This window comes from Camelina sativa, chromosome 9 (assembly GCF_000633955.1).
Source record: "Camelina sativa cultivar DH55 chromosome 9, Cs, whole genome shotgun sequence".
Lineage (NCBI taxonomy): Eukaryota > Viridiplantae > Streptophyta > Magnoliopsida > Brassicales > Brassicaceae > Camelina > Camelina sativa.
Window position 1 is genome coordinate 1,777,884 of NC_025693.1, and position 12,962 is coordinate 1,790,845.

At 32.7% G+C, this 12,962-nt stretch overlaps 1 protein-coding gene across 2 annotated transcripts; it reads right to left on the minus strand.

Moving 5' to 3' along the window:
* Positions 1,126-5,420, minus strand: LOC104710194 (sucrose transport protein SUC3-like). 2 transcript variants are annotated; one of them, XM_010426754.2, is made up of 14 exons: positions 4,803-5,420; positions 4,300-4,365; positions 4,018-4,116; positions 3,866-3,930; positions 3,689-3,773; positions 3,564-3,597; positions 3,356-3,455; positions 3,175-3,250; positions 2,570-2,908; positions 2,286-2,429; positions 1,959-2,192; positions 1,794-1,857; positions 1,654-1,697; positions 1,126-1,536 (listed from the first exon to the last, which is right to left on the minus strand). In XM_010426754.2, the coding sequence occupies exons 1-14, from the start codon at positions 5,079-5,081 to the stop codon at positions 1,369-1,371; spliced, it is 1,797 nt and encodes a 598-aa protein (XP_010425056.1). In that variant the 5' UTR covers positions 5,082-5,420; the 3' UTR covers positions 1,126-1,368. The 2 variants fall into 2 exon arrangements, with proteins under 2 accessions (XP_010425056.1, XP_010425057.1); XM_010426755.2 differs by having other exon boundaries at positions 3,866-3,905; positions 4,803-5,306.

Below are 12,962 nucleotides of genomic sequence, written 5' to 3' on the forward strand. Positions count from 1 at the left end.
TAAGTGAAGCTTGATTAAAAAGGATGTGAAGTATACCGAGAACGTCACCGGCTCTAAAGTTTTTGCCTTTAGGCCAACCCACAGCGTTAAAGGTCCAGACACCAGAGTCACCGACCGTGTACGTCGCAGCTTGAGCGTAGTCAGCATGAAGCAACAACACTGACACAGCCATAAGAACCACGATAGCTCCAACGGACCATGATGCACTGCCTCTTCCCTTGGCGGACATATTGATCGATCTTTGGCGAAAGTTCAGAAAGAGAGAGATCTAGAGAGTAAGAGAAAAATTGTAGGGAGAGATTATAATGAGGATGAGTTGATGAAGAAGAAAATGTACACAAGGTATTTAAAGGAGGAGAAACCAAAGGCATTCAATGTTTTTTATTTTTATTGTTATGGGTGTCTCAACAACCCACGATATATGGTCATTATTATTTTTGGCCACATTGTCTACGTAAATTATTTTTTAGACTTAACTTCGGTTTGTTTTGTCTCGTTATTATTGAAGATAGAGTTTGGTTTTTGATATTGTTTACATATTCGTGAAACTAACTAGACTTGAATTTTGTTTCTTTCTTTTGAAATGCTTATAATAGGAACGTTATAGACACAGACTCTGCCATCAGCAACCCACAATATTAATATGAGCATTTATTATTTTATGGACACATTATTTCTATAAATTGATTATAGACGAACGTTTTGTCACAAAAAACCAAATATCACATCTTTTTTATTATTATTGTTATTGCAGATTTAGTTTGGTTATGATTTTCGTACATACATTGTGTGTATAGGTGAAACTAGTATGAATTAGTGTTCTCTTTCTTTTGAAATGGGTTTGTTTCACCTAAAATAGAAACTTGGGTACAAGGAGTCATTAAGTCGTTGTATAATTATGTACTTGAGATGCAAATGTTGATTTACTAACGATGTTAAATTTTATATTGCTTCATATGTACAGTTCTTCCTATACGAAAATATTAACAAAAGATGATTTAAATTAGTCTGGTGATGTTGGGAAAACGTACGCATCATAGATTAAAGAACCAATAGTATTATAGGTTGGACTCTTGAGTTTGGAATATGTTGCTTCAAGTTTCTATATTTGTGGAAGACAACACATGATTCAAAATAACGAAGATAATCACTATGCTAAAGTGAGAGGAGGTACTGTAAATTTAGAGTCACATTGTTGTGTATAAAATATAACAAAACTAAATGTACAAAAACCTACATACATATACGCCAAGAGGAGAACGGGGTCAAAAAGAATCGATTGGATCTAAATCGGAATTTTTATGTCTATACTGTCGGAAAAAACCCTGTGTTTCGGTTTTGTATTGGTGATCCTGGTATATAAAGATTTTACCCGATGTGGAAACCGGTGGACTTGAACGAGCTTGATAGCGTCGGAAGCCTTTGCAAGGCGATAACTCCAGCAGCAAAAGCAGCCACAGACGCCAAAACAAAGGCCGGTAAGTTTCCTCCTCCAAACAATTGATCCCATGGACCCGCTCCAAGTGATACTATCATCTGTTTAAAACCAAAAACATATTCAGACACTAATTACAAAGTCAAGGCTACACTCGAAGTGAGTGGCTTTATACAAGAGAATGGATTTGATCACTGTAATTAGATTTGAGAGATTGCCTGGGGAATCACTATTGCGAGGTTCAACACTCCAATAGCCAAACCTACGTTAGGAAGATAAAACCATTAGGGATTCCTGAAATCTTAAGATTTAAGTACAAACTATGAATGTAGTGAGGATATGGAATCTTTTCCCAGACCTTGACCACCACCGGAATCAGCAGTGACTTCTGCTGTGACAGAGAAAGGGACACTGTATGTGATCTGCATAAAAGAAGAAAAGAATATGGGTTTATCACATATTTAGATAAAAGTTGCGAAAGGAAAATAATAAAAGATAATTACGGTTTAAAGAAAACACATACAGCTAGAGGAAAACCAAGGAGTGCAAAGACGATTACGGCTGCAGTTCTTGTTGTTTTGTTCCCATCAATTACATATTCGATTCCATTTTTGTAATCACCGAGAGACATCAAGCTAATTACAGCTGTTCCGGCCATGCAGGCAAATACAGTAAAATTGCTCAGAGCCCATACAACCCGTGCACCCATCCGCTGACACATTGGTTCAATGAGAAATGAGCTGATCCCAAGAACCACCTACGGAAACCGGAAATAAAAATCAGTAACGGGCGAGTGACTGAATTTGACAAGCAGAGTAACTAAAGAAAAGGTTATTATAACCATTCTTACCGAGTTTAGTAGCAAACCAAGTGCACCTTCACGTACACCTTGATCATAGAGTTCCACATGCAAACTATCTCCCTTTGGATTCCCATGGTAAACTTCTCTTCCCATCCAATCTGTATCAAACAGAAAGAAGGGGAACCACGATAACTGCAAGGGTACAATACCACAACCAAATTTACAACAGCAGAAAAAAATTATAAAGATCACTAAAGAATCTAAGAACAGGAAACAGTTTCAGAAAGGTGAAAACTGAGATTAAGAGATCATAATGTTTCTTTGGCACTCACCCATGTAAGAGCCATTACGATGAGAACTGAGTGCATAGCCGGTGGTAAATGCCTTAAACTAGTTAGCAAGTTCACTAAAACAGATCCAGGGCCATCAACAAAAGTCTCCTCTTGATGGTTACTCTTTGAATTGTCAAGCTGTAAATCCACATCACGTTCCACTCTCTCATACTTGATCCCATTGGCAGTACCATGATTGGATTTTGAGTGCTCAACGCTTTTAGACTGGAGATCATCCAACAATGGTGCAGAATCTGGTACGCGGCTGGGTTTGTTGCTTGTAAAAGGAATCTCTTTGGCAAAATAGATTGTGACAAGAGTACATATACAAAGAAAGACCTGAAAAAATGATAAAACTCTTTAAACATATAGAACAATATATTCAGACAACAAAACAAGAACAAAAGTCACTAGGTGCAGTTATATATATTTAAATTTCAAAATCACCTCATAAATCATAATGACATGCAAACAAAATGCTTGTTTTGCGACATATGACTCGCAATATATAAACATGTGAGGTTTGGTAAAGATCAGACTATTCCATTGCATTTGTACAAAGCTTAGTAAGATGCATGTGTCAGAAAATTAAACATACTGCTTACCACTGCAAGAAGGAACGCTGCTTTGAGATTTCCACATGCAGCACAACATGCTCTACTAGTTAGGAACGGGAACCATCTGCTCAGTGAAATTGTCGGATCATTAAACAGCTGACGAAAAAGGAAAAATTGCAAATGAGGAAATGGAATACAAGTTTTTGAGAATAAAGATCTCGAAGATTACTCTTGCCATTGTCCGCTAGCACCAGCAGAAAACCCAAGAATATTTCCAATAGCCATCCACAAGCAGAACACAGCATTTGCAGTATTCCGCTGATCAGGACCTAAGGACAGGAAGAGACATCTCCTAAGTGTTTTTTAATAGAACTAGATACACAGCATTTCAATCTGATTCTAGAGTTTGAATGTATGGTATAATATTCCATTATTACCTGATAGATCAGCTAGAAGAGCACGAGCAGGTCCCTGACAAAAAAAGCTAAAAACATCATTCCTTGGTACAGAAGTAGTGACTAATATTATCCACTCTAGTAGATTAGATAAAGCAGATATGAACCTGTACTGTATTGTTTGCTAGATCCAACAACCAAAACCCAATGATAAAGACAATAGCTGCCCTGGTTCGCGTGCCTTTGAAAGTACTGCATTTACAGATACAAATCAAGTCGTCAGTTACATTAATTGTATGCATTCCATACAAAACATGCCATAGGCAAGGGAGAAGGAGAGCAACCTGCAATGCTCCTTCGAATCTCCTAACAGATACCCAATGTCTGCAGAAAACCCGATTATTATCACCTAAATTGCAAGCTTTTGTTTAGCTTATATAAACACACAATTATATTAGGAATTTAAAAAGAAATCATATCTTCTATAGGCCCTTACTGCTATTGAGATCATGATTGATCCAACGAGAATAAATGGTCGTCTTCTTCCATACTTTGAAGTACATTTATCACTCCAAATGCCAACAAAAGGCTGGACCTAAAACCCAACAAACAACAAATAAGTACTAACAAAATGGGGCAGATAAACGTATGCCCACATAAGAAATATAGTTTCTTATCCTATACAGAGAAGCCAAATCTGAAAATCCCGTGAGATCCTAACGTGCAAGTTAGTATAACTTGATCAAACTAAGAAAAGAAAATTTGATTGCAAACCTACCACAAGGCCTGTAATTGGGCCGCATAGCCAAATAAATGAAGAAAAAGCATGTGAAACTCCAAGGGTCTGCATAAACCAGCAAAAAGCAACACTGTTAGATAAAACTCAGAGTAACTCAAAGTAAAGTACTGCCAGCAAACAAAATTCTAAGAACAGCTCTATCTACCAAAATAACTACCCACCTGATACATAAATGACCAGTACAAAATATTACACACATGTCTAAACACAACTCAACCCTATGATAATCACTCTGAATAAACATACACTGGTTCTCAAAATAAAAAAAGCTTTACAAACTCTCTTGTAATTTTTTCACAAATGCTTATATAATCGAATGAACGTAAGCAATCTAGCCAAACTCCAATGCCAAATAAAACTGGCATCAACAACTATCTAACCAAAACTATTAGACTTCATTGTTTCACCTACAAAAAAGTACGCAACTTCCTCGTACAAAGCTACACCCTCGAAATGCCACAAGTGTACAAGATTACTAGTACCTGAATATAAGGAGTAAGAAGAGAGAGTTGCAATGCCCAACCAAATTGAACTCCAGCAGCGACTGTACAACTAAGAACCAACGTTACTAAGCTACAATTCTTCGAAACGGATTCACCATCAGCGGAATCAGGATGATTCAAAGGAGAAGCAGCAGAATCAGAGAAGGACGAAGAACCAGATTCGTTTTGATGATGATTAAGCTTCGTCGTCACGGTCTCGAGTTCGATCTCCTTCATCAAATTTCTGTACGGAACCGAGATCGACACCGAGTCACTCATCGTCAGATCCCTAATTTCGTAATTCGTAATCAACAATAATATCTCATCCCAATCCAATAAAAATTTCCCAATTTATCAAAAGATCTAGATTCTAGGGATTCGGTTCAGAGGAAGACGATCGGAGAGTCAAATTCGAGCGGGTGAATATTTTTTGATGCGATCGATTTTGGTGTGTGTTGTGATTGAGACGCGCTAAGTGACGAAGAAGAAGAAGAAGAATGTGAAGGAGAAGATTCGTTTTTTTACAGGAACCGTCGATCTGTTAAATTGGACGGCTGAGATTATACCTACTGGTCGTAACTTACTAGTCAACGTCTGCGTCTCGGGATTCACGTAATCACCACCGTTGGATTTGAGTTTGTTCTGATCGGATCAAAACCGTTGCTTCAATTCAAAGAAATAGCGGACGAAACTCACCGTCACCGACACCAAAACCAGAGTGTAAAGCTTTTTTGTAAAAGAGAAAGCGATGTCGTTTCAATGAATCGGTATGGGGTTTTAAAATGGGCCTGTAGTTTTTGTAACTCGGCCCATATTGTAAGAAAACTCAAAAGTTATAACTGTGGTACATTTAGCCCATTATATTAAGCCTATTAGAAGAATACACACTGATGGAGCTTGCACTGTGATTGTAGTTTACATTGGTTCAAGTTTGATTCATCTTTACTGGAAACGGTATATGCTAATATCGTCAGTTGCGTTGCCATTCAAATTCAAATAACTCTCACAATTACATGCTATTTAAAAAGGAATAGTCATGATAATATATAAAATAAAAACAACTATTTATGTACAATCATATAGGGACATAAGTTCTTATATGAACATGTGTTACTAACTTAACAACAATATGATTTCGTAAACTGTTTTTTTACTTAGGTGCTAACAAGAAAAAGTAATGTTTAATAAGAGATTTGTAAACATTTTTTCATTATTTTCTTCTTGCCAATGTCACTGTTACAAGAATATGTATATTTTTCAATAACTAATGTAAACATGTTTGTAAAACATTATGACATAAATGTGTGTGAACGTGATAGAGCCGGATTAAACGAATAAAAGAAGAAAGTTGTAAATAAAAAAGGAGGAAAAAAAAAAGAAAAAAGACGTGTGCCTAACAAATGCATATGATGTATTGGTGAAAAAAATGCAAAGATGAGATACTATTGTTATTCTTGCTTTGCTTGTGGAAAATGAAAGCTATAGAGAGAGAGAGAGAGAGAGAGAGAGAGAGAGCACACACACAATTAAATACTTACGTCTCTCTTTCTCCATCTCTCCCCCTTGTCACTCTCTTCTCCTTTCCTTCTCTACACGTACACATGACCTCGATCCCAGCTCTTATGTCCAATCCATTTCTTTTTTCTTAATTACCAAATGCACTTTTATCAAAAGTTCAAAAACAAATCCTTTTGAGTTGAGTTGTTAGTTATGGTGTGAAACTCCACGTTCTAGATTTGTTTTAGTTGTTATGGTGTATTTGGTTTGTTTGTGCAGTGCTATAAAATAATACTAGTAGTAATCTAATATAATAAAGTAGGGTTACACTTCTAACAAACTCTATCTATCTGCCACGTGGCACTTCTGAATTCTCTATTTTTTTTTAATAATGTTTTATCTCATGTTTAAGCCAATTGATATGTAAAAACCGAATATAGACAAGAAACCTTCATTTATATCTATATTATTTTTACTCATAATATTTTGTTTAAATCAATTTATCCCGCACATAGTGCGGGTTATTACGTAGTGTAATATTAATGTGAACAACCAACATGATAACCTACAAAAAGAAAATTAAAAAATATTCAAGAATACCTATCGAAATTTGAAAAGATATATAAAAATAATATAATTCTTTATAAGGAACCTAATGACTGAAATTAAATAATAATAAGTGGAAATTATTTTAAAAGGAGAGTAATTAGGGATTGAATTCTAACTTTATGAAAAACGGAATAAATTTTTCTTTTATAGAAAAAAATTGGTAAGATCTAGGCATGTCAATTAGGGCCAAAGCCCGTGGGCTGGCCCTGCCCTGTCCTGAAAAACATCATGATCGGGCTTAAATATATATATATTTTAAAAAAATTGGGTTCGGGCTATAGAGTTTTTTGGCTCAACCCGATAGGACTCAGACCAGCCCAAAAACAAATATATTTATATTTTATTGTTAATATTTTTGTTTGATTCTAATATTTGAATAATGATTTATTGTAAATAAAGTTTAAAACTCTAATTATAGTTTTCATATTTACTTAATAACTTTACTTAATACTTTTAAAATTTTTGTATTTGTGATATTTTATACGGATTATATATTGTTTTATTTGGTTAAAGTATAAATTTTTTATTTTAAATTAAGTTGGTTTTAGTAAATATAGATAAATTATTTAAATTTTGATTGATTGCCAAATGTTATGTGTTAGATAGACATCATGCCAAATGTCATGTCTTTAGAAAAAGTTGAGAAAAACCTTCTCATATTATATAAGATCCTGGCTTAATTGGCGCCATATCTCATGTTTATGACTCATTTGGTTGTAGTATGTGGCCTTTGGAGAAAGAGATTGTGTAGCTCATGTTGCTTTCTTGTCATGTATACTTGTTTGATTTTCAGCAGGAGTTGGTTGTGTGGTTGTATTGCTTGCATATAGTATGTAATCAATTTGGGTTTTGTTCTTGAGATAAGATTTGCTTCCGTAGTCGTTTGATTTTTTTGTCATGCATTTGGTATACTTATTTGTAGAGAAATGTTATTATTTGTTACTGTAATTATATCTCATTTAATTGTCAATATTCTTTGTATTAAATTTTAATATTATCGTTGATTTGTTTTGTGTTGTTAAGAATATTGATATATTTAGTTTTTATTATTGCGTAATCAATTTGACCCTTCAAAACTCAGTGTCTAATTTAAGCATACAATTTGATTACGAAGCAAAAAACAAACACGTTACTGTTCTATTATTAAGTTTGGTTTTGCTCTCATTCTATTCGTGCAATTGAATTATTTTTTTACCTGAAAGGGTGTCTTTTGTTTTATGCTTTTCATGTTTTTTTGTTTATAAAATTTATTTGTCTTGGTTTTGAATATTAATTGTAATTATTATTTTTGTTTATCTTACTTGATAATGGTGTTATTAGTTGTTATATATTTTTAGTATTTTATGGGTTGTATATTGTTTTGGCAAATATTGTAATTTACTTTTCAATGAATCGAGTTTAATTCTATCAGTTTGTAGCTATTGTGTGTAGGTGGTGTAACAAATGAATAATTTATTGACATGAATGTGAATTCAATTTTGTCCTCTTAATCCCAAGGACTATTAAACATATTATTATTACTAAAAAAATCATAATGTTGTTTTTATTCTTTTAAAATTTCATTTATTTACTTAATTTTGTTTTTGATTTAGTTATAACTTTAAACATTTTAAAAGATTACTTTAATGCAAAAAAAAATAACATAAATTTGGATAAGTGGCAGTCTCTCAATTGCTTATGTGACAGTCTCTAAAATAAAATTTTAGGAGTGGTTCCCTACTTTATTATATAAAATCTATTTTAAATATGAGACTAAATCACCTAATAGAGCATCGGTTCTTGATCTGTTAGGATTTAGAAGTGGATGTGTTGCTTATGGTGTAGGAGAGTTTAGACATTACAATATTTTATGGAAATCTTTGGTAATTTATTTTGGATATAAGAGTAAGGTAAGATTTCAATTAAGCATATATGCCATTAGAAACAACTTTTTGATTTTAAAATCTAAGATAACTGTATGTAAGTTGTAATAGGTTGATTCTGAAAATGTTTGTTTTAGGGACAGTAGAGATAGATTTTCCAAACAAAAATTATTGTATGATACATATCATACAGTATCTAAAGTTAAAAGTTAGAATTAAGATTTTCTAATAATATTAACTTTTGTTTTTATTAACACATACAACAATAACAATCAACAAACAAAAAAAAAACACAAAAATGTATAATATTTAAGAAAGAGTGAAAGAGAATGAGAAAATGAGTATTCATAGGATGAGAAGTCATGAGTTACAATTTAGAAACCGAAAGTATGAGAGTTAATTGCAATTTATTATGTGCTGAATAAAACTGAGTAGAGAAATATAGTTAATGTTAATTTATTTTATTTCAGTTTTAATATTAAATTGTGAGTTAAATGTATATGATTAAATGCCTTTTATTTATGTTTTAATTGATTTATTTTGGCTTTATATTAAAGTGTGAGTTAAAGTTATATGATTAAAAGTGTTTTATTTGTGGTTTAATTGAAAATATATTTTATTCAGTGACAAAATGTGTTTTATTTATGGTTTAATTAGAAATATTTTTTTGGTTTTATATTAAAGTTTGATTTCAATCTATATAATTAAATGTCATATTTTTAGATTAATTGAATCTATATATATTTTGTTTAATATTTAAAGTGTTAATTACATTTATTTGATAAAAAGTTTTTTATAGATAATTTAATTAGATTATATTTTTTTGTTGAATCACATTTTGAGAAGTCGAGAAAATTATGCGGCCCATTAACCATTTACAGCCCATTACTTTTTTTGGTTTTATATAAAATTTTGATTTCAATCTATATGATTAAATGTCATATTTTTAGATTAATTGAATATATATATATATATATATATATTGTTTTATATATAAAGTGTTAATTACATTTATTTGATAAAAAGTGTTTTATAGATAACTTAATTAGATTATATTTATTTGTTGAATCACATTTTGAGAAGTCGAGAAAATTATGTGGCCCATTAACCATTTACAGTCCATTACTGATTGACTTAAACATGAAAAACATTAGAAAAAAAAACAGAAGATTCAGAGGTGCCACGTGGAAGATAGATAGAGCTTCTTAGAGGGTGTAAACCTACTTTATTATATACTAATATAATAAAGTAGGGTTATACCTCTAACAAGCTCTATCTATCTGCCACGTGGCACTTCTGAATTCTCTTTGAGAAGTCGAGAAAATTATGTGGCCCATTAACCATTTACAGTCCATTACTGATTGACTTAAACATGAAAAACATTAGAAAAAAAAACAGAAGATTCAGAGGTGCCACGTGGAAGATAGATAGAGCTTCTTAGAGGGTGTAAACCTACTTTATTATATACTAATATAATAAAGTAGGGTTATACCTCTAACAAGCTCTATCTATCTGCCACGTGGCACTTCTGAATTCTCTTTGAGAAGTCGAGAAAATTATGTGGCCCATTAACCATTTACAGTCCATTACTGATTGACTTAAACATGAAAAACATTAGAAAAAAAAACAGAAGATTCAGAGGTGCCACGTGGAAGATAGATAGAGCTTCTTAGAGGGTGTAAACCTACTTTATTATATACTAATATAATAAAGTAGGGTTATACCTCTAACAAGCTCTATCTATCTGCCACGTGGCACTTCTGAATTCTCTTTGAGAAGTCGAGAAAATTATGTGGCCCATTAACCATTTACAGTCCATTACTGATTGACTTAAACATGAAAAACATTAGAAAAAAAAACAGAAGATTCAGAGGTGCCACGTGGAAGATAGATAGAGCTTCTTAGAGGGTGTAAACCTACTTTATTATATACTAATATAATAAAGTAGGGTTATACCTCTAACAAGCTCTATCTATCTGCCACGTGGCACTTCTGAATTCTCTTTGAGAAGTCGAGAAAATTATGTGGCCCATTAACCATTTACAGTCCATTACTGATTGACTTAAACATGAAAAACATTAGAAAAAAAAACAGAAGATTCAGAGGTGCCACGTGGAAGATAGATAGAGCTTCTTAGAGGGTGTAAACCTACTTTATTATATACTAATATAATAAAGTAGGGTTATACCTCTAACAAGCTCTATCTATCTGCCACGTGGCACTTCTGAATTCTCTTTGAGAAGTCGAGAAAATTATGTGGCCCATTAACCATTTACAGTCCATTACTGATTGACTTAAACATGAAAAACATTAGAAAAAAAAACAGAAGATTCAGAGGTGCCACGTGGAAGATAGATAGAGCTTCTTAGAGGGTGTAAACCTACTTTATTATATACTAATATAATAAAGTAGGGTTATACCTCTAACAAGCTCTATCTATCTGCCACGTGGCACTTCTGAATTCTCTTTGAGAAGTCGAGAAAATTATGTGGCCCATTAACCATTTACAGTCCATTACTGATTGACTTAAACATGAAAAACATTAGAAAAAAAAACAGAAGATTCAGAGGTGCCACGTGGAAGATAGATAGAGCTTCTTAGAGGGTGTAAACCTACTTTATTATATACTAATATAATAAAGTAGGGTTATACCTCTAACAAGCTCTATCTATCTGCCACGTGGCACTTCTGAATTCTCTTTGAGAAGTCGAGAAAATTATGTGGCCCATTAACCATTTACAGTCCATTACTGATTGACTTAAACATGAAAAACATTAGAAAAAAAAACAGAAGATTCAGAGGTGCCACGTGGAAGATAGATAGAGCTTCTTAGAGGGTGTAAACCTACTTTATTATATACTAATATAATAAAGTAGGGTTATACCTCTAACAAGCTCTATCTATCTGCCACGTGGCACTTCTGAATTCTCTTTGAGAAGTCGAGAAAATTATGTGGCCCATTAACCATTTACAGTCCATTACTGATTGACTTAAACATGAAAAACATTAGAAAAAAAAACAGAAGATTCAGAGGTGCCACGTGGAAGATAGATAGAGCTTCTTAGAGGGTGTAAACCTACTTTATTATATACTAATATAATAAAGTAGGGTTATACCTCTAACAAGCTCTATCTATCTGCCACGTGGCACTTCTGAATTCTCTTTGAGAAGTCGAGAAAATTATGTGGCCCATTAACCATTTACAGTCCATTACTGATTGACTTAAACATGAAAAACATTAGAAAAAAAAACAGAAGATTCAGAGGTGCCACGTGGAAGATAGATAGAGCTTCTTAGAGGGTGTAAACCTACTTTATTATATACTAATATAATAAAGTAGGGTTATACCTCTAACAAGCTCTATCTATCTGCCACGTGGCACTTCTGAATTCTCTTTGAGAAGTCGAGAAAATTATGTGGCCCATTAACCATTTACAGTCCATTACTGATTGACTTAAACATGAAAAACATTAGAAAAAAAAACAGAAGATTCAGAGGTGCCACGTGGAAGATAGATAGAGCTTCTTAGAGGGTGTAAACCTACTTTATTATATACTAATATAATAAAGTAGGGTTATACCTCTAACAAGCTCTATCTATCTGCCACGTGGCACTTCTGAATTCTCTTTGAGAAGTCGAGAAAATTATGTGGCCCATTAACCATTTACAGTCCATTACTGATTGACTTAAACATGAAAAACATTAGAAAAAAAAACAGAAGATTCAGAGGTGCCACGTGGAAGATAGATAGAGCTTCTTAGAGGGTGTAAACCTACTTTATTATATACTAATATAATAAAGTAGGGTTATACCTCTAACAAGCTCTNAATAACTTTTAACAAAAAAAACAAAGTTTCTCGATACAAATAAACTTTATTGGTACGATCTTCAAATTGTAAAGTCTCTCGAAATTTTTAAAAAAAAATTAATTTATTCTTAATGACTTTTAACCAGAAAACAAATTAATATAATAATCTCGTGCAACGCACGAGACTCAACCTAGTTAAATATAAAAGTAGGTTGGTCGTAAATAATACATAGATCAATCATTCAAATAATTCATCAAAATTATAAGATATCTTGACATATTTTATAACAAAATATCGAACCCACGTCTTAGGTTTTTCGGTTTCGTAACATGACATAAAAATTAATCTATCAATTTTAAAACAACACTATTAATGTTGTTAAT

Excerpts from the sequence above, each read along its gene's own strand:
- LOC104710194 (XM_010426754.2), bottom strand. The coding sequence starts at position 5,081 with ATGAGTGACTCGGTGTCGATCTCGGTTCCGTACAGAAATTTGATGAAG. Across the intron at positions 3,931-4,017 it reads CAATCATGATCTCAATAGCA|GTGATAATAATCGGGTTTTC; the intron begins GTAAGGGCCTAT and ends CTTGCAATTTAG. Across the intron at positions 1,858-1,958 it reads TCCTTGGTTTTCCTCTAGCT|ATCACATACAGTGTCCCTTT; the intron begins GTATGTGTTTTC and ends TCTTTTATGCAG.